The 22,512-nt window shown below is 36.3% G+C and overlaps 1 protein-coding gene across 2 annotated transcripts; it reads left to right on the top strand.

The window, feature by feature from the left end:
- Window positions 1–181: 181 nt before the first annotated feature.
- Window positions 182–19,235, top strand: LOC112555180 (zinc finger protein DZIP1L-like). Of its 2 annotated transcripts, XM_025223444.1 has the most exons (23): window positions 208–259; window positions 654–720; window positions 3,122–3,386; window positions 4,127–4,198; window positions 4,663–4,728; window positions 5,294–5,431; window positions 6,203–6,460; window positions 6,919–6,990; window positions 7,613–7,721; window positions 8,304–8,413; window positions 8,783–8,878; window positions 10,333–10,398; window positions 11,015–11,102; window positions 11,516–11,564; window positions 11,687–11,903; window positions 12,229–12,361; window positions 12,950–13,154; window positions 13,828–14,049; window positions 15,042–15,168; window positions 15,541–15,621; window positions 16,916–16,977; window positions 17,534–17,610; window positions 18,292–19,235. In XM_025223444.1, the coding sequence occupies exons 3-23, from the start codon at window positions 3,141–3,143 to the stop codon at window positions 18,396–18,398; spliced, it is 2,601 nt and encodes an 866-aa protein (XP_025079229.1). In that variant the 5' UTR covers window positions 208–259; window positions 654–720; window positions 3,122–3,140; the 3' UTR covers window positions 18,399–19,235. The 2 variants fall into 2 exon arrangements, with proteins under 2 accessions (XP_025079228.1, XP_025079229.1); XM_025223443.1 differs by lacking the exon at window positions 654–720 and having other exon boundaries at window positions 182–259.
- The last annotated feature ends 3,277 nt before the right edge of the window (window positions 19,236–22,512 follow it).

The following is a 22,512-nucleotide window of genomic DNA, read 5'->3' as shown; positions in this document are numbered from 1 at the left end:
TCCGGGTCAAACTTAATCTCACTACAAATGTGATTACGTGTAAAATACAAACTGCACTAAAATAATATATTAGAGTAAATTAGCGAAATCTAGAAAAATAGAAATTCATAACAAGTTGTGATTTTATATTTTGAGGAATACACGAAGTCTCTGTAGAAATCTGTACACATGCCCATCATGCTTTAAAAGAATCTAACATGGCGTTGGTTTGAGTTGACAACCGCGAAGCGAAAACTATAAGAAGCTACATTTCGTCCTTGTGAGTGCAATAAATTAAATAATTCTGCTTGAGATTATTTAAGTAGAAGTAACGAGATAATATATAAAATAATAAAGGCTATCCCTTTATAATGAACCTGTATTACATAGTGGTTAAATGCTACTTATACTGTGTGACTGGTTCAGTCAGGCTCCTTTTTTTCCCGCAGTACCTGGTTAGAAGTTGTTATTAAAAGTAAAGAATGTGCAGTAAAGTAAAGTGTAGAAATAGAGACTGATCACTTGTGATGCATTTCATAGTATTTTAATGAAGGCCTTGGATGTCCACCAACAAACTGAAAATGAATTATGACAAAACCGAGGTCCTCCCAAAAGCTTCTGCAGAAATTTTCTGCTACTTCTCTCTCTCTTGTGTGAACATATCTCTTTCTTAGACTTCCAGGGATCTTGGTGTTATCATCGACGCATCAATGTCTCATGAATCTCACATCAATGCAGTCTGTAAGTTCATGTACCTTAAGCTTTATAGTATGAGTTTCTGCCACCAAAAAGCTGTTTGCTTTTGTATTGCCCCTGCTGGATTATTGGATTAGTACTCATCGATCTCCCTAAACGCCTAGTGGACAAACTTCAAAGGGATCAAAATAACGCATTCCATATTGTCTTCCATAAGCAAAAAGCAGATCATTTAATACCCTTTCTCTTCCGCTGATTACTGGTTTGAGGTTTCATTTTCTGCCCCTCTCTTTTTGTACTGTGTCTACAGTCAAATCTTTCAAGCAAAGCCAAAAATTCCACCTCTTTAAGAAATATCTTTAATAATCAAGTGAACTCTTATACTCACTCCTCTGTTTTTAGTCTTCATCTATATACTTCATTTATGTTTGTCATGGTGTCATCTACTTATTGATGCTTGTGTTATTCTGTTTTATTATTGACTATGGGTTCTTTTGTAGTCTTTCATTCACAATCCATTGGGTTCACCTCCATTTATTATGATTATTATAGTATTGTCATCATCATATGTTAGTCTGCTTTACTGCATATTAATAGTACTATTATGGACTGGTACAAACACTAAAACACTTAAACAGTGTCATGTCACTATCAGTTATATAATTTGCCTACAAAATAATTTAAGTCATAAGATTTTAAGTACTATGCAGGTTGTATATGTTAAAATCTATGTTTAAGATTTTAATTATTGAAGTTCACGAAGAATTTGAGAGAAACCAAACATTAACAAGAAGAATGATTACACATAAAACTGCCATTAAAGGTCAACATGAGTACAACACTTTTTCTCAGTGATAAGATTTAGTTTATTTTAAAATAATAATTCCCCTGATATGAGTACATAATTAAGCTTAAGTGGCTGCAAGCCTTCAAACATCGGCATTCTCATCTACTACAGAAGAAAACACTCTCTACAGCAAGAGAGATGTTGCACAATTGATCCTCTTGTGTTTGTCACATTCAGTTCTCCTTGGTGACTTCAGCTTTTAATTTGACTTTTCTTCCAATTATTATGTAAATCATCTAAAATCACTCCTACAAGATTACAACTTGGTACAGCTAAAAGCCCACGAACAACTACCATTATGTTATTGACTGGTTGATTGTGCATGAAGACAAAGCCTGCTCTGCCCATGATTTTTTGTGTTTGACTTACTATTTCCCAGTGTCGTTTCACTTGGACTTCAGATGGCCTGTGCTGACTAAACTTGTCATTATCTTCTGCAACTTAGCCTGCATAGATCTCAATTCCTTCTTTTTCTTGTTGTTCCTAATCACTCCAAGTAGATCTCAACTCCTATGGAGATCACTAGTTTTTGCCACTTTACAACCAGAGCCTAGCTGCTGTCCTTGACAGGCATTCTCTTCTCTCTATCTGTTGTGTCATTGATTGTCCCTCTGCCTCATGACTTGGGAAAAAAATGGAAAGAGTGTGCAACATCACTCTGAACACTGGTAGAGAAAAATGGTCTTCACAGCCCACTGAGAAATTTTTCTGCATTACAGGGAGATTACAAAGTGCTTGATCATTTCTGTAAAGATTTGACTACCAATAAGAAGCTAGAACAATGTTTATCAAGCAGAAATTTGTTTCAGATTATAGGCCACATCATAATCTCTTGCATTTCACATCAATGCAATCTGTGTCCACCTTAAGCTTCGTGGGATCAGTCATATCTGCTCCTGTCAGTTTCTGCTGCCAAAAACCTCATGTCTACTTTTGCGTTATCCTAGCTGGATTACTGCAGCTCTCTCTTGTCGATCTCCTTAACTGCCTGCTGAGCAAACTTTATAGAGTTCGTAATTATGCTGCTCATATTGTCTTCTACAGGTAAAAGCAGATCATGGTCTCTGTAGGCTTCACTAACTGCCAGTGGGAGCTGATATTTATTACAAGTTGACCAGACTGTGCTGCCATTATCTTCATGGCCTTTCCTCAGTATATCAGTAATTGAGATTATCCTTGTCGATCTCTTTGGACTGCTTATGTTGCCCTTCTCTTTGTGCCACACACCAAATGAGAAAAATTAAAACATTTCTTTTCTATCTCAGGCTCCACTGTTTGAAATTATCCTTCTGTTTGTTTTCAAACTTTTATGTTCCCATCCTTCAAATCTTGCTTCAAAACCCATCTCTTTAAGAGATATCCTGTACAGTCAAGAGTTTTGTTCCACTTACTCAACAGCTCTTTAAATATTACTAGTTTTTATTTGTTATTTGCTATTTTGCTGCCACTTATGGTTGACTCAGTTCATTTGTAATTGTTCATGTGCAGCACATTGAGCTTGCATCCATACAGGGAAATGTGCTTTACGTATTCAGTTATTATTATTATATTTAAAACGTGATCTGATATAAATAGTTCTTAAAAATATTTTATTTCCAGGTGTGTGGGTGTCATCACCATGGCAACACAGTATTTGTTTTCACCACACCTTCCTCAAGGAGGCCAGCATATGCCATATCCACATAACAATGGCTACAATTATATACCCAAAAATGGTGGCTTTGCATTTCGAAAACGGTTTGAACGTGTTGACTGGCGTAAGATTGCTGCTGTCGATGTGGAACAAATTTCAAGAACTCTCGACTTTGCTGTTCTTCAAGAAAACATTATGAATGTGACCTTTTGCAGTATTGAGTCAGAGTTGGTAAGTAATAGTAATAATTATCACTTATGTTTGCCTGACTTGCAGTGAGCTTAGCGCATTTGAACAAAAGATTGACTTGAGAAACAAATACAGTAGTATAGTTCCAAACAAGTGCAGTATAGTTGCAAACAAGTACACTAGTTGCAAAGAAGGTCAGTTGTAACTAGTATAGTTGCAAACAAGTACAGTAGTGTAGTTGCAATCTCGTACCATAGTATAGTTGCAAACAAGTGCAGTAGTATTGCAAAATGTGAAAACGAAGGGGGAAGAGAGGGAGGGAGAGACGTGGGGAGGTGGAGAGAGGTTAGTCTGAACATTTTGTTTGAAGTTTTGAATAAACTTCTAGGGGCAACACAGTTTAGAGCAGAGAACAATCCTGTACCAAGGAAACATCAGTGAAGTAAGCTACAAATATTCATAGAGCAAGATGCAGGATGACACAAAGCAGACATTCTTATAAAAAGGAAATATAAAAAAAACCACATTGAACAATGAAGGGTTTTTGTAGGTGAGAAATGTTTTTAAATTTAAAGTTTGAATCATCTCAGTTACCAAAAATACCATGATTCACTTTTGCCATGAATGTGTTTTGAAGTTCCTTTAGTATGTTCAGAATTTCCCTTGCACTCGGGATATTCAGCCTTTTGCAGCTAACCAAAAGAGCACAATCATCAGACTAAATCTTGGATCTTGTAAAGTCCATCACATGATGGAGGTTTTTAATTTTTTTTTTTCCCCAGGATGTAAGGACAGTGGATCCAAACTTCTTAAAGCTGTTCAAACTTGCCCAGCTTACTATAGAATATTTATTGGTGAGTAATAATAATAATGTTGATTTCTATAGCACCTTTCTCCATCATTAAGGTGAACTCAAAGTGATTTACACAAAAAACACCGCATATGTATGATAAAATGCTAACAGCATACAGTTGTCAGTTCTTGAATTGAGGAATTATGTGGAACTGTCCCATTACCATTACCAGCATAACCATTTGTTTATCAGTCACACATGTACATTTTCAAGACTAAGATACTTGTATTTAGTAAATCTCTTTCCAGATTATGAATTTCTTTCACCATTTCCATGTTCTTTTTAGTATTTGTTTTCAATGAAATATTTTTGACACAGTTGTAGAAGACTTTTTTGTAGAAAGCTTTTGCCCAGCCTGCATTTTGTTTTTGCGTTCAGCCATGGCAATTTATGTTTTCACTTTATTTGTTTAATTTCTATGGGAATACTTTTTTCAATAAACAGTGTCTTATTACTTTGCCGCAGTATTCTCAAGAGTACTTGGCTGGTCTTTGTACTACCATGGAAGAAAGAGCAAGGAAAACAGAAGAGGTGAGTTTGCTGATGTCTTTATTGCAGTGACTATAACTTGAAAGCAGAATTAAATTAGTAAGGTTTTTAATAGTTGGTTGTAATGTTTTCATAGAACACATAGGCCATCTTTAATTTTTGTACCATTTTCCCCATGGTTTTGGTATTATTTCATCGTGTCAGTTTTACTTAGGCCACATCTGTTTTGAACCTTACCACACATGTTGAAGCAGCTGGAGGAAGGCAGAGTTTGAAGTCAATACTGCCGATATGCAGATCTAAAATCTAAGCAATGGCAAGATGGTGCAGATGTGACAGTAGAAATAATATGGTACAGGAAAAGATGAAAAGTGGCGCAGACTTAGACATTCATCCAGAAATGTAGCAAATATCGTAACAAATGAACTGATGAACATTAGACACAAAACTTCATGCAGATCAACGGACAAATATGAAAAAGTGGGGGAAAGGAGTTACCCTCAAGCCATAGACATCACTCAATGATTTGTTTCTTCAATCCATTGCTCTGGTTTTTAGCTTGTTTAAGTTCTAGGATATTCCCTAAATGGTGACCTGTATTTTACAGGAACAAGACAAAGTGAAACAAGAATTGGAGACTTTGAGAAAGGAGCTTGTAGAAGTAAAGCGAGAGAGTCATAAACGTAAGAAGTTGCTGATTGCACAACAACAGCTAATGCATGCGGGAGCTGGCAGTTATAACAAGGTCAGTTTCACAATTTTATAATCCGAAATCTAATTTTATGTTTCTTTTATGATGCCATGATTTTTTAGGGAGAATTTATTTGTTTGTATTTACTTATAAAAAATAAATACACTGTCTTTCCCCCATATCCACCAATTCAGCATCTGCTGTATATTGTGGCTCCTTCCCCTTCCTCACTCAAAGAAAAGAAAGTTTAAAGAGATAAACTGTTCAAAGTTTCAAAATATGCAGCGAGGGGGAACATTCCATAACATGGTGAAATCCACCAGTCCAAACGTGCCCATTATGTAACCAATCTTCCTTTGTTCCCATATTTGCACATCCCTGCAGACAAGAGAAAGAATACATTTTATTATTATTTATTGCTGGTAATGTCTTACTGTAGTTTATCATTCAGCTCTACAGTTCATACCTACAGATATGAATGTCTTATAGCTACAGCTCAGTTGCATCAATCGTCCGTATGTTACCCAGTTAAATGTTAAATAAGTTAAATGTTACTGTATCTATCCATGCTACACAAATATTGCATTATACAAGGGGTCCTTGACTTATGACATTGTTTCCATTCCTACATTGTGTTGTAAACTGATTTTTACTGTAAGTTGGAACATACGTACATACTGTGCATAAATAACATGCTGTAAGCACTTATCCTATCCTTTGTGTTTAAATGATACATTTTGTGTATGTGTGTGTGTGGGTGGATGGTATGTTGATGTATTTATGTTTGTGTGTGTGTTCATTGCATATACATCTGCATACTTCCAGTGTCCATATTGTCCCAAAGCCTTCCTGAATACCCCATTTCTACAAGCACATATCTCAAGACGTCATGGATCTAATGCTGGGTCTGTTTTGGGTTCGGGTGATCCCTCCAAAGCATCCAGCCCTGACCAAGGAGTGGGTGATAGCATCGCCAACAACCCTCAAATGGATGCTGAATTATGTCACATCAAAGCAAGACTGCATGCCACAGAAGCCCAGCTAGAAGAAGAGCGACGAATGCTAGCATCTCTTCGCAGCAAAGTGAGCTGTATCTTCTAAGAGACATTTTACTTTGAAAAACCAGATCATTTGTTTAGTTGTCATTACTTTTTTAATGCTGATGGCAAAAATTTAGAAAAAATAATACTCACGTATTTTCATTTTCCTGGCTGTATTATAAAATAATACTTGTGATGTAACACTTAATTTTTCCCGTTAGTCTCACTTAGCATAGTCTTTGACGCTACACGTCAGATGAAATATCTCTGACAGTTGTACCTCAGATATTACATTAGGGAATTTCCTGCCATTCAGTTGAAACATTGCCTACTAACCTCCAGTATTATAATTGTTTGCCCCCTCGACCCCAACCCCCAAGTTCCACTGCATACATTTGAAAAGCGATTATCCATCCCTAGAACTTAAGAGAACAACAGGAATGTTTTTGATCTCTATATATATATCACTCAGAAATTGAGATAGCATAATTACTTTCTCAGGAGGACAAGATTGGCCCAATGATGGCAGACAGGCTTGAAGCTGCAACAGAACAGCAATCAGAACTACATAGGGTGAGCTTATTACCAAGACATTCAGGACTAGTATTTAGTAAATGCATACAAATTTACTAGACCTGCTAAAAGATTTTTGAAATAATAGTATACGCCTTGATGTAAAGTTCTCTGCTTCAGACAAGACCTAATTAAACTACTGCTTTTATACAGAACTATTTGTCAGAGCACAGTACTGCTTGAGTGTGTGTGTGTGTGAGAGAGAGAGAGAGTGCATTTGTTTGTGGAATTTTGTAAATCTTGATGATTCTCATATGGAGAATAATCTTAAAATTATCAAAGGTCCAAGTCTTGCTTTAGAGTTCTTTCACTCACCCACCTCTCCACCAAAAAAAGCTAACAAAAACAACCCCAAACAATGTGTATAGTGAATCGGTATACACCTGTTGATTAGGAGGACCATCTTTGGAACAATAACACTACAGAAAGCTCTTGTGTGTTTGAAGTAAAATTTGCTATCATGACTTGAGCTGATCAATGGTTGAAATGACATGTGATAATATGTTGGCTGAAAGAAAAGCTTTATACAAGACTGACTTACAGCTTGAAATGTGATGGGTTTTCAGTTGATTGTTTCCTCAGTCATGCGGGGAACATTGACACTTTACATGTCTCCTTTCAGCGTCAAATAGAGGAAATAAAAGATGTGTTCCTCAGAGAACTTAAGGAGGTGAACGAAAAGTACGTGGCTTCTGAACAAGCCCTGAGAGAACTGGAAGAACGATATGGAGGTAGGAAACTGTGTATTTGTCATATAGACTTGTCAGTCATAAGTAGGATATTTTAATTTTATTTAGATTTAAATATATGCTATTTGTCCAGTCTCACTTTTAAATTCAAAAAGCTTTTCAAATAGGCATGTCTAGCTATAAACTTATGAAATGTCTGGTCCAGGAGAGTGTAAATAATCTTTGGTAGCATAGGTTTGTTGGCTTGAGAGTCTTTAGAAGCCTAATATGTGTGCATTACAGTTTACTTGTAAGCAGGCGATTTGGTTTTCCCATCTGCATTCAGCTATGCCTTGTCTTCAGATCCACAAATTTTGGTCTGAAGGACATACATAAGAGTACAATGTATCTATAAATAAGTTTACTGTCAGAACTTGTCTACTTCCAGCTGCTTGATTATTTTTGAAAATATTAATGCATGAGATATTGGTTTTATGATGAGGATTGATGTCTATTGTATTTTGATGTTATGATGAGTATTGTCTGCTGTATTTTGGTTTTTTCCTGCTATGTATATGGATGTCTATTTGATTTTATAATGTATATTGATGTCTGTTGTATTTTGTTTTTTTCTGCTATGTGCAGCAAAGCGATCATACCTTGGGGTGATGCAAGATGACGTGGAAGAAGAAAAAGAGTTGCTGCAGAAGCAGAGAGCTGAGGTGGCTGTACTTCGTGAACAGCTGAAATACCAGGTTGTAGTGATTACACCAACAGTGACTTTTGTAATTTTGACATTTAAAAAATTTGATTCTTTTTAATTCATCTTTATAAGCAGTTTCTGACTCATTTGCACTAATGTGAAATGACCGAAGATTACATGACAATGATAGTGCAGGGCCTAGTGTGTTAAAAACATCCTTCAATAATGCACACACCTTTCTGATCCATTTTAATAGTCTTAGCCATTAGTCATGATGATAGAATCTAAAATATGTTTTTTGTGCACATGATGAAAACTATAAAAAGCAACAAGTGAACATGGAAAAAGATGTGCAAGTAAAATAACCACACTTTAGGCAATAATAAGATGTTTGACATGCTTTACATCTTTATATGTTTAGTTGGAGACTGTGGAAGAAAAAGTGCAGGAGAAAATGGAAATGCAAAAAAAACACCGTCGGCATCGGCCTAGACATGCACCATCACCCAGAGAAAAGGTTTGTCAGTCAGTTGTCCCTTGACTGGTACCTGTCGTTAGAAGGAGCACTTAGACATGCCAGTTGACAAGGCCTGCCACTCATACCTGTTTTGGGTAATTGTGAGCAGGTCCTGCACAGAACGAGCAGTCCACACTTTGACATCACATCTGTAAACCAGTTATTTCTCCGGTCACCATGGTGTCAACCACCCTTCAAGGTTCCTTGAAAGGCAGTCTTTGACAAGGTGTCGTGCCAGGTCACATGACCAAACCTGACCAGCTTACATTGTTTGAGTGTTGCAAGTAGATGTTGCTGGTGTCCTACAAGTGTAGCAACTGATGCAGATATTTGTCATGGAGCTGCCATCATGGAGAAGGTGGCTCCCAAGTACTTAAAATTGCTTACCTCTTTGAGTCAAGAGCTGTTCATGTAGATCTCTGCTTTGCCATTACCAATGACCATGACTTTGCTCTTATCAGTGCTGGTCTCCATTTCATATACATTTGAACTGTCTGTCAGTTTGTTGGTAAGATCTTGCAGTTCTTTGTTAGTGCCTGCTAACAGATCTATATTGTCTTAAAAACATAGGTTGCAGATTAGTCTTTCACTGCTGGAAATGGAAGTGGGGTTATCTTGGAAGCTTTCGTGGATGATATTCTCCAAGATGTTGAACACCACAGGTACCGGGGCAACCTTCACGTACACCTACTGTCAAGTGAAAGTGGTCTCCTATTTGGTTATCCAGCAGGACTGCACTCATTAAGCTATTATTCAACACTTCGATGACTTGGACGAGACCTTCTTTGATGTTAAACTTCCACATCACATGCCACAGCTTCTTGTGCCAAAGTCTCTCAAAAGCTTTTCTAGAGTCAATGAATTTGTGATGCAGCAGTTAAAGATCTGCTCAACTGTGCTTCTGCCTGGTCTGAGGCCAGCCTATTCATCTGCTAGCAGTTTCTCAGTAGTGGTACTTATGCGGTTCTTTATTACTTTCAGAATGACTTGAGTTGGTTCTGTAGTTCTGGCACTGTTTGCAGTTTCTTTTTTTTGGAAAAGGTATCTCTAGTGACTGTGTCCATTCTTTGGGGTATCCCATGTGCATTTCTAACCTTGAGAAATGTAATTAAGTTTTATACATGTTTCAGTAAATTTTTGGAAACAAATCATTCATAAGGTTATTGTAACATTTTTGATGACGAGGTACAGATATGTGACATTACAGTATTCTGCCATCAGCTGTTCAAAGATACAACCTTTGATATTATTTATGCCCTGGAACAATATTTTGAAAAATTACTGTTGTGTATTTTTGCCAATCATATTCTAAAAGCATGTTCAATACTCAATAAAACAATTATTTCACTTTGTCAATGGCAAGTAAAAACTTGTGAATTTATCAGTTGGTCAAAACGTGGGAGAAAATAATATTCAAGTAACGTATATAAGAATCGTGCATTAAACTGTTGCAGAAATTTCAGGAAAATGAACCACAAGAGGTTGTAGAGAACCAAGTTTTGACTGTGAATATAAGACAGGTAAATTCTTTTTTCCTTTAAATTTTGTGTAAGTGTATATTTGAATCTTTATAGATAAGGAGTTTTTCCCCCTACAATCAAATATGATCATCAGATAAAGCAAAGCTATGTAAAAAAGTTGTGCCAACAGGATTTTAAAACACCATAGCAATTATAATGCAGTTCACATTTTTGACATTAAGTAGATGAAGAAATTCTGCATAAAGGGAATTACCTAATGTGTTGCTGGTGAAATTTGATACAGAAATGTTACTAGACCTATTATCAACATTACACCAGATGATTTTTAAAACTGCTGTGATTTCTACAAGCATGCCAGCAGTCACAGCTTGCTGACTGTACAATATTTTTATGTAAAATAATATTGACCTTTGTTTGTTGGAATCTTAAACACAGGCCTTTAGCAATTAATGGATCTTAATTATAGTAAGATTGCAGCTCTGTCTTATATTTATTTATGTAAACTTGACAATGGGCAATGTGTAGAGATAGTAAGTTTCTTAAAGCTGTTTATACGCTCTCCATTTTATACTTCACAAGACATTTTCCTGAGTTTAAAGCATGATAAATTTACTGTCTCTTGTGTATATATACATTACCAAGTTATTGTTGCCAGGAAAAGACTCCAGTAAAAACAGTTCTGGTACCAGAGCAACAGCAGAATGCAATCAGCATGTATCCAAGTGATGATAATGAAAGTACTGGTAAGTGTACACCCGTTTCAACAAAACTTTGTTCCAGAATGTATAATAATTTCAAATTAAAAAAAAAATGTTTTTCCCAGCGATTTTTGTGCATGTGAATTCTTGAAACCTTATATGTTTTGGCTTTCCCAGCCACACCATAGATAAAGTGTGTGTGTGCATGAGTGTGTTTACATGACTGGCTATGTACAAATGTATCTATGGACGTGAAGCAATTCTACTTGGTTATTTTGTGGTATCATTTTTTTATGCGTTTATTAAGCATGCATGAATAGACATACTTGAGAGAATTTGTATGTGCATGTAGCAGTGCACACAGTAACAAATGCATGAAATATGAATAAACTCATTAATTTATGAATACATATTTATGAGTAAAAATGTTGTAGCTTGGTTTTTTCTGCAATTTTCAGCTTTAAAGTCAGGAACTAGTAGTTTAAGGACACCACGCAGCACACTTGGGTAAGTTCATATGTCAGCAAACTGTTCTTTTTTGTGTTATTGCCAGAACTTTTTGTTTGCGACTACCATTAGTTTTTCTCATGACAGAACAGTATGTGTCATACTGGTATTTTTTTCTGCAGATTTTCAGGAGGTAGTAGCCTAGGACTGCGAACATCACAGTTCCTAGAGCAACTGCGCCAGAACCCAACCATGGGCATCATGCGTGATGAACTTGCTACTCTACTGGATGAAAAAGTTGAAAAGTGTGGCATCCCACATGGAACAACAGGAATCTCAGACCAGATGCTGCAGAATAAACTGGGCATGCAGCACACTCAGCGCCAGTCCTACCTGCAGGTGTGCTGTCTCAATAGCTATGTTATTTTGCTTGAGATTGAGAGCCAAAATGGACTGTGTACATTCATTACAAAATGTCACAGCTTGACATTGTTAGCAGATGGTGTTTTGTAGACTGAAAATTAAAGCCTGGGATCTGCTATCACGGCTGAGAACTCAAAGATCCCTATCACATCTGGTAACTCTGGGTGCCTTGCTATGTAGCTTGCTAAAGTAGATTCAAGATAAATTTATTCCTGAAAAGAATGAACAGTTTTTGTATGAAAAAGTGTGTGGATTTAAAAATAATGCGTAAGACTATATGTCATGTGTCTGTATTCATCAGAGATACCCTAACTTCCTGGATCTCCGTGAACGCTTCAACAAAGAGGCTACTGATCTGGCCTTGAAACAGCTGCACAGTGCAATGCCAGCAGTACTACAGCCTGGGTCTGATTCATATTTGTCCCGCTCCATAGGTTTGTACCATAACTTTAATCCTAAAAGTTTTGAATAGGTAGTTACATTTTATTTTGTAAATCTGACTCTTGATGTTATTGTGTGTATGTGTGAGAGAGAGAAAGATATAGTGCTGGTAGTTTGCAAGAAAGAGATTCTCTATGACAGAACTTATTCAGTTTGAAAGGATTTCTATAGTCCAGCAATTCTTTTTCAGTGAATCGGGCTGGTGAAGCTCTGTCACTAACCACCCATGTTGGAATTGACATATCAAAACATCTTTTTTTTAAAAGAATAGATAACTTTGAGAAATTTTTTTACAAAAGGTAAATATTTATAAAGCTCTGTTTTGGCACTAGCTTTCAGCCTTTCTAGAAATAAACATAAACCCAAAATTTGATTTAAATATATATAAGCGAATAGATTAATGAGTAGATAATATGCAACTTTTGTCCAGGTTGTCTTGGTTCAAACAAGCACTACCCAAGTAGAACATGCATATTATCACGAGCTCTGCTTTATCTTATTTCTGCATTATATCTTGGCATGCATAAATGTTTGGCATGATGATCCATTTGACCCAATATCTTGTTCCATTGTTGGCTTAGGTTTTCAAGAAAATAGGCCTGCCAGAGTGAGTGGCCAGCTGGGAAGTGTTCACTCCAAAACATCTGGCTACACTCCTCGTTCTGCCAGTGCCCCGTCTCCTCGTCAACATACACCTAAAAACACTCCAGGGATGAACCAGTCACGACCACAGCCACAGCCTCAGCCACGAGCAGCATCTCCACACAAGACTACTTTGTCCACTGCGTAAGATTAGTCAGGACGAGTAGATGGCAGCATAAAGTTTAGTTGGTTTTTTTTTTTTGTTTTGGGGTTTTTTTTTGGTTGGGGTGGGGTTGGTGGGTTGTTTAATTTTGATTAACTGGCATTGTTCAGGATTTATAAAGTTTTGGTAGGCTAGCACAGTTTATATCAGGGACAAGCATCTCTCTAATATGATTATACAAAAATTAGGAAAATCAGCTTTCTTATTTATTTATGTTGATTTCAGGACCCCATCCACTTAACTAATTTTAGAAATGAAGTGTTTAGTGAGCTGCCTAGCATATACACCTTGTGGACTTAGGGGGTTGCTTCTTGTAAGCTCATAGCTGGTTCAAAGAAAAGATTTTAGTATCAGTTAGAGTCAGTGACCCTCTTCTTCTAAGTCCCTTTCTCTGTTCTGATGATCCTTTTATAAATTCTTGTAATACCCTTTGAGATTCCTGGTGAGAGCAAGACTAGTCTTTGTGCAGTATACTGGTCTCTCTTCACTACAAACTCTAGGCCTGCTTATTTGTGTAGGTATCCTTGCAAATCTGTCAACTGCTGATAGGTTTAGGGCAATTAGCAGGGAAAGTTGCGACAAGTTTTCAAGCTCGCAAATGTTTATGAACAGATTTACAGAAAAACTTGATGCCACACATGCATGTACTTTCAGATCAACAACTGACTGGACCAGCACACAGTGGGATTCGGATGAAAGTGTAGAAGATGTTAATATTTCAGGGGTGAAACCCTTTTCGCCTGTTGCCAATGTCCGATTAATTCAATCAGGACCCCGCCCTTCTCCACGTCACAGCAAGCAGCCAATAGTCATTCAGTCACGATCTCTTCGTCACAATGATGAGGATGATATTGATGATATTCTTAAATCAGATGGGTAAGATATTAATAATAATACAATGAATTTATTATCTTAAAGACCTACCCTATTGGTCCGAACAATAAACAGATTCTGGTAGGTAGAGATAATATCAACATATTCTGTAAATTTCAGTGCCTGAAACACAGTGGTTTATTATCTAATTTAAAGTTACCGATTTGCTATATATATATATAGTCAGCAAATCCTGCAAAATCTTGCTCCTATACTCAAATTATGTTTGGTGTCGGAGCCATGGTGTCAGCTACCTATGTCTAGGTAGCATATAATGACCAGAAGGTGGAGCAATACATTGGATTCATCAGACGATCTTCATTTATAGTGTTGTAGTAGCAAAGATGAGTGTGAAACATGCTTTGAAATCATAATATGTTTGAATATGAATGCATGAAATTTCTCGAGATTTGTGTCCCTCCCTTCAATTTCATGTTTGAGTGTATGAAAGTATATGGAAGGAGTCTTTTGAGCATTATATGTGTTTCCAATCTGGCAGGTCTTTAAGGTTAGATGATTCGTACTCCTTTTGATCTTACTACATCCAGGGTATGCTTTAAATATTAAATGTTGGTCAAGACAGAAAACATTTTAAGTGTAAACAATGTCTGCTGGTAAAAAAAACTTCCACCAGAAATACCAGAGGTTTACATCATTATACTCAAGGTAGGAAATTTAAACTTAAAAAGGTAATGCTTGGAAAGAGGGAGTGGATGGGACCATTTTACAGTATGACAACACAGAACTATTGACATTGTAAGTGCAGTTACCACACATAATCATATTCTGATTGCATGCAGCAGACAGAAATACATGTTCTTTAAATGCAGCCAGAAACACTTGGAAGTTTAACAAGTGATAAGTCATTATTGTGCTCTTCATATCCTTGCATAGAGGTTGGTTTTTTTTTTTAAGAATTTTAGAAAATATTACAACCATTTATCCCTTACCCCTTACATTCAGCTGAAGATGTGTATGTGCATATGTGTTTATAGAGAAGATGCATCCAAAACCTGGCAAGGTCAGTCACAGCCACATCGTGCTCAGCTTTCAAAAACAACACCACAGTCTCAAGGTCAAAATGTGGCTAACTTGAAACATATGATAGAAGGCCAGCTGCAGGTGAGAGAAAAGGCTTGTATGCAGTTTTATACTTCAATGATATATAAATAAGGTTAAGAGAATTATGTGTACATTCATTTTTATCATGTACATACTTCCATCACCATGATAAAAATGATCTGCCACATCATTACTCAGAACTCATTATTCATTATATTGCTCTTTTTTGTAATCTTGTCCAGAAGATTACTTTAGGTCATGCAATGAAATAAAATGAGAGAGTATCAGAGTAATGGATGCATTGCCAGTTGATGCAGGCAAGGATGCTGATTTATTTGGAAGGTAACCTTAGAGTAGACATAGTATACAGTAAATTTAATCAATTAGATGAATGTCTTACACTTGTAAATTATTTGTATGCCTGCAAATTAGGGACGGAAACAAGAGAAGCCATTTGGTGGTGTGGACACTATATCAAGTAAAGGATCCCAAAAGAAGGATCAAGCTTACCTAGTAAGTTTAGCTTATATCAGTTTTTAGTTCCTAGGTGATATATTTGAACAAAAGTTCATATTTTTATAAAAATTCTTGTTACTAGAAATATTGTTATTGGGTTGTCAGAGAAGTCATTTCTGCAACAGATAATGTTAATTCACTTTCGAAAGCACTAGTGTCATTTGTGTCTATGTTATTGCTATGTGATTTGACAGCTGACAGTTCTAGCTTCATTCTAAATGAAATATTAAACACTTTGGTTGAATTTGGGAGATTTTACAAGTTGAAGGTGGTAGATCATATTGCACTTTTGCCATATTGTACTGTTTTACTTCCCTAAAGAAGGGATAGATGAGAAGGGGATTGTTTACAACAGTGTTATGTGAAAATGGTCTTTGTCCTGACGTAATGATTTGCCTCAAATGACATTGAAAACAGACATTCATTAGAAGATGGTTATGCTGTCAGTGTGGTGGGATTTTTAAGCAAATAAAATGTGTACTGTCAACCATTAGACAGTTTGAACAAATGTTTCATCCAGTAATCTCCAGAGCTGTGTTCCATCATAATGCAAGACCATGCACAAGCTACATCAGCCGTCAAAAATTAATGGAGCTTTCCACATTCACCAATCTTGCCAGGCCTTGTGCCATCAGACATTCACTTGTTTCATTCTCATCAAAACTCCTCGCATGGTATAACATTCAGTTCAGACGAGGCTGTAAATCAGAACCTTGTTCAGTTTTTCATCACTAAAGACAGGTCCTTTTATGAACAAGAAATTATAAAGCTCAGTGAAATATGGCAGAAAGTTGTCAAACAAAACAGGCAATATATCATGGATTGATCTTCGTTCTTTATATAAATAAATGACCTTTGAAAAACAAAGAAAAATAGATCATGACATTTTTGACAACCCAATATTAATGTCTATGCCTGAGCTTCTACAATTTTTAAACTTTGGCTATTTTAATGATTGTTACAAATAAGATATTGACTTGCACATGGTAAAGGGCTTGTTTATTTTGGGACCTAAGATAACAGATTGGCATAAACTTTAAAGGTAGTTTTCTTGGGCAGCTTATTTAAGTTTGGCATAGTATAAATGAGGCTACCAGTTTCTTATGTGATCAGTTTAATCAGTTTGCTTGGGCAGCTAATAGTTTATCCTTGCAAGATTAATTTGGCTGCTTGATTAACAAGGTCTTTTGATAGCGATGAAAATAACTCTTCTGAAACCTGGGATAAGTTTGCAGCAATTCCTAATGTATCAGTTCACTTTGGCAGCTGTGATAAAACTTGATTGTCACAGGAGGATTTTACTGATGGTAGTGACTGGGATGGGACAGAAGAGCCTGCTAGACCACCTACCAGGTGAGACAGCTTGTTCCTGTTATTGTCTGTGAGACTTTTTACCTGAAAACTTATATCTTACATCTTTTTTTTTGTCTCACTGTCATATATTTATTTTTACTTCCAAAACCATATCACTTGTTAAACTAATACCCTATTAACTGTAATAGTGAGATATGTTTCTAAAATTTCTTTCTGTATTGTGAATAGTTGTGTACATCCTTATTTGCCTGAATGTGACCTGTAATGGGGGAGATTCTATGACCTGCTGTTAGTACATGTCTGAGTATGACCTGTAATGAGGGGTATTCAGTGGCCTGGTGCTAGTACATGGCTGTTGGCCAGAAGGCTTCTGGTTCAAGACCTGCTCATGCATGTGGCAAAATGGGTATTTGAAGTATGGGAAGATAAAGATGGTTGAAGGAGAGGTTTGGGCTCCACTTTCCACATGCCACACCCTAGACATGCTACTGTATTGATTACTTTGATATAATCTGTATTGTGACACTATGAACTACTTATCACTACCCTTATGCTGCTAGATTTGCCAACTTTTTTATCGTCTGTAATGTGACAGGAGAGGTGGAGGAGGTGGGAAAGAAACAGATGTATCCAGCAACACTTATGGGACAAGCCAGTGGGGGTCTTCCAAGGGTACAGTACAGCCATTCACATTATTTTTGCATGTGCTTTAGAAAAGCATGTCTAATAGCAGAACCAAAATTTTGTTTTATATTTTCCCACAAGAATTTGCAAGCTTCAGTGGTCCATCTTCTTTCCAACATTTACATTATAGAAGGAAAAGTTCAAGTTCTCTGCATGTGAGAGTTAAGATTAGCCTCATTTGTACCTGTAGTCTTTTGGCTACTGTGCTGCATTATTTGAAGAACTAACACATTGACTAAAATTCTGTCTTAAAATCACAGCTTATGGAATGCAGTACAGTGGTACCTTGGTACTCATTAATTCATTCTAGAAGCCTGGGTTAGTAGCAAAAGGATTTAATAACACAGAAAATCTTCCCACGAGGAATAATATTTAAATTGAATCAATCAACTTTGGATTCCCTCATAAAATGGACATAAAATATTATGCATTTATGAGTTTGTATTTTATAAATAAACATTAAAATATATAGACATAAAAAAGAGTAATAATATTAAGTAAAATAATTTGAGCTTGATAATATCAGTATCGAGAGGAGTGCATGGCCTGAGGGAATGGTGTGGAGGAAAGCAGTTCTAATTTCCTGTGTTGATTGACATTTTCTTAGCACCCTTTTGTCTTATTTATTAGTATGTGTGTGTACATGTTTTTCTGTTTGTATGTGTGTAGGAGCCAATGCAGTGAAGCCTGAAGTTAGGAGGTCAACATCGCGAAGTTCTTTTGTCAGCGTGACGGATATCAGCTCTGATGAAGATATGAACATCGAGAACATCTAGGTGCAAGATCTTTTACAGCCACAGCAGCTATTGTAAACAGCAGTGTGCATCCAAATCCAGTAGTTATATTTAAATAAATAGTGTAACAAATTGTGTTCTCTCTGTCAAAACAGCATTTTCCTCCCTTGTTTCACAAGACCAAACTAAAGTAACTTGTTTGATCTGTCAGTGTAACAAGGGGCTGTTGCAGAGTTACTGTGTATGTGCTCATATGCAAGTGTGCATCTGCACATAGTGATTCTATTTTTGCTGTTTCCTCTTGCACTCTCTCCACCACCTCTGTGACCTATGTTGAAGCTTAAGAAATACAGTCACCTTGTGTCTTCATTGCCATTTTAAAATAATCTGTCCTTCCTTTCATATAAAGCACCATATTTTGTATAAAGCAATTAAGTTTTAATGAACTCGTACATTTAAGTGGCAGATGAGCTGACCTGGGCATCTAAGGCACTGAGAGATGGCAATGTTAGTTGCTGGATGTTACCTAGACATGGTAGAGACCTTACCATCTGATGCCTGTAAGCACCGAGTGATGATAATGCATTGCTAGATGTTACCTTGTCATGGTAGAATACTTACCATCTGATTCCTGTAACTACAGTCTTCAGACACCTTGCAGGTCACGAAGGAAGGGATGATGCAGCTATCTGGAACTGAAATAGCTGGTATCAGAGAGCAGTCTGCAGAGAGAAGCCTGTAAAAGCAGTGGTTTTTTGTCAGATAACTGTAGGTGAAATGAAGGACTCTGATGCATGCCTTGTGTCTGAGAGCTACAAACATTACAGCACGCAGCCAGTCGGGACAGATTAGGTCGATAGTAAGGTGTCTGATGCCTGTGTGTTGTTGCAGCTGAATAGCAATGACGATGTACACAACTAGTCTTACCCTTCTGTACAGGTGTGCTTAATATGTTTACTCTGTCTATGGGGCTTTATTGCACATCTGAAGTAGTCTTTCATTCTTGTATGAAGAGAAAGGTAACAGACTAGAGTTCGGGGGCATGGGAGGGGCAGTTGCACAACACTTTACTATGCAGTCATTGGATGGTTATATTGTACATCTGTTTTAACAGGTTGTATCAACTCAATCTTGAAGCCATGCTTGCAGAACTTTCTGTCTTCAAAAGATGCTTTTTACAATTTATTTGTATCGGGAAAAGGGTACTTAAGAGCAATATTTTCTACACAAACGGTTGTTCTTTCCTTAAATCTATGACTTGCTTTATTTTTAATTATATCTAAAGCAAAATCAAATTGCTGTTACACAGTTGGAGAAGGGGAGATATAATATCTAACCGTTATATTTTTTAGATCTGAGCATATAAAGCACTGTAACTGCACACATTGCCAGCAATAATTTTTCATGGATTCTTCTATCGAATGCAGCAGTTTTTTTCACTTGAACAACTAATCTTTCTCAAGTGGAAAAAATATCAAAATTATTATAGAGCTTATGCACAGTTTGCTGTCAAAAATAAGTACATTACACTGGCATTTGAAGGTGTCATAAGCAGCTAATGCCTCACGATGCTTTGTACACCTTGTTTCAGAACACACAGGCAAAACTTAGTAGAACAGTGAGGTGGCTCTCAACACTTCAGGAGTTAATGCAAGGCTTGAATTCTTTGAGTCACATTTTATTTTGCGTATTTGCTCCTGTTACCTTCATTATGGCACCCTGGGATCTTTGTTTGGGATCTACATTTTTGGTAAATGCAGATGTTCAATGTGAATTTGGATATTTAACCATGTATATAAAACATCAAAAGCCTCCCTGATGTTTGAAAAAATACATTTGTAATAGTCTTATTGATTGTTTACTTGAGATGCTCCTGGTAAAGATTATTGATGGTTTACTTTTTTTATTTATATTGTGTAGAAAAGGTGCCTTTATGTCACACCTACAGAAATTCACAATTGAGATATTTGAAAAACTGACAACTCATTCACATATCAAGGTACAGACCACCGTCCCACCAACTTTATACATATCTTTACAGAGGAGTTCCAAGTGTTGTGATGGTGTATTTTATAAAACAACAGTACTTGTAAAGTTGGCTGTGTTTTATATGCCAACTTTATGTAAAAAAAAAACAGTACTAAGAATTAGGTATGTTATATATGCTACTTTTATGTCACAGTACAGGCCTTGCATTTTTGCTGTTTCTCCGTCCAGTGACCAGAGTGAGATTCATCATGTGCACTGATATTTTTGTTGGTAAAACTTTAACACTTCTGAACTCAAACACAGTGATATCTCTTATAAAACTGAAGATCTGCAATTCTGGATATAGCAGAGTGATTAAAGGTTGTGAAAGGGTTGTTTGGTAAAAAAGAGAGGGTTTTTATTGCGGAAATTTAAAGATCCACCCGATTGAATTTTGTTTTTTTGAATGACTGTGTTTACTTCATACTATTTATCCACTTTATCCAAATCAGCAGCCATGCTTGATACAGATCCATAAAATCACAATGAATTATTCGCCTTATTAACATAATTTTCTATCTCTCCCATTGTTTGTATCTTTTATGATGTTGTAGTTGTGAAGATCCAGATGTCAGAGATGGGGTGTATTTGTAAGTAATGTTTGAAGACTGTATCTCGAAAGAGAGAAGTTGTCTGTGTGTTTGCCATCCTTTGTAGGTTGTGGTTTGTAAAGGGAGAGAGGTTGTTTGACTTATTTGTAAGTCAATGTTTGAAGGTTGTATTTGTGAAGGAGGAGAGGTTAATTGCTCAGATTTGAAGAATTTGTACACAGTCACTCAAAAAAAAAAATAAAGCAATTGGGTGAATCATTGACTAAAGGAAAAACCCTCCCAAGAATGTAGGTAATTTGCATGGATTTGTTCTGGGTGGCAATATCAGACCTGTTTACCCTGATGGTTTAGTCTTATTATGGGAAATCTATAAAATTATGGCTAAGACCAAAAAAACAAAAATCAAAGAATTTTTACAGCCTTTATTGCTGCCTTGGTATCTTCATTTTTTTGTTTACCATCTTTGTTTTCTTATACACAAGTCCATTTAATGAAAGCAGATTGTCAACAGAAAATGTTCTTATAAGATTTACTTTGGCTGCATGTCAAAGTAGCATCGTTCTCAGGACTTAGTCCTAGCCTAATAGTACCTTCTCTTTTCATGTTGTCATATCATACATGCTGAAGTTGTGATGCAGACACTAGTAAAAGCTGATTCTTTCACAAAGATGATTAAAGCTGCTTTTCTGGATTCCAAAATTAGCAGGGATCACAACTGCTGCAGAAACAAAATAGCCAATTTCATATTCATTTGTTTTTTTTTTGCAACTGATTAAAGATATCAAATCAAGATAACTGACTTTTCCTTTCAGTTTAGTTTCCTCCAGAAAGCTGGTTCTAAAGGTAAGCAGGTCTGTTGTGCCCAATAAATATGGAACGCATTGCAGCTTGTCTTTTTGGAAGGTTTATTATTTGATGGGATATTTTGATTATATGTTTGGACATTTATAATAGGTGCAAGTTATTTGTGAGGAGATCTTGCTGGCATTGATCTGAGCTTGCAGTCATGTAGGCAAAAAGGGAGATGTGCTGAGAGCACAGTAATACTTCAGTTTACGTTTGCTGGTTGTCATCAGGGGGGAGGTAGAATAATTATAGTGACAAGTACAGTTTGAAATTCATTGTGGTCAGTGTTCCAAATTAGCATGACATCTCATGCAGATGTTTAACAGATTTTTTTCTTTTAAAACCAATATCGATGTTTGTTTATGTCATGAAAAGACAAAATGGCGTTAATTGTAAATATATATTGATGTTCTATTTTAAAGCTGTTTGTGTTTACTGCATAACACCAAATTTTTTTAATTACTGTACAATAATATAACAATTTAAGGAATTGAGTATATACAATTGCAAAACATTTATAGTTGTTTTCCAGTGTGATGTTTTGATGCTGTGCATGAAGATATTTGTCTACTTATTTCCTTATGTGTTCTACAATGTGTATTGTGTATGTTTGTGTATGTAAAAGTGCTTTGAACCTGGTTTCAGGGATATAGCACTGTATAAATATTCACTGTTACTGTTATTATTTGTTGTAAGGACACACATTCAAATATATATGAAAAAGGGAACTG

This window comes from Pomacea canaliculata, linkage group LG14 (genome assembly GCF_003073045.1).
Source record: "Pomacea canaliculata isolate SZHN2017 linkage group LG14, ASM307304v1, whole genome shotgun sequence".
Taxonomy (NCBI): Eukaryota; Metazoa; Mollusca; class Gastropoda; order Architaenioglossa; family Ampullariidae; genus Pomacea; species Pomacea canaliculata.
This window is presented reverse-complemented; position numbering and strand designations above follow the sequence as displayed.

Coding starts and splice junctions, on each gene's coding strand:
- LOC112555180 (XM_025223443.1), top strand. CDS start 3,141: ATGGCAACACAGTATTTGTTTTCACCACACCTTCCTCAAGGAGGCCAG. Junction 8,414..8,782: donor GTGAACAGCTGAAATACCAG/GTTGTAGTGATT, acceptor TTATATGTTTAG/TTGGAGACTGTGGAAGAAAA. Junction 14,050..15,041: donor GATATTCTTAAATCAGATGG/GTAAGATATTAA, acceptor ATGTGTTTATAG/AGAAGATGCATCCAAAACCT.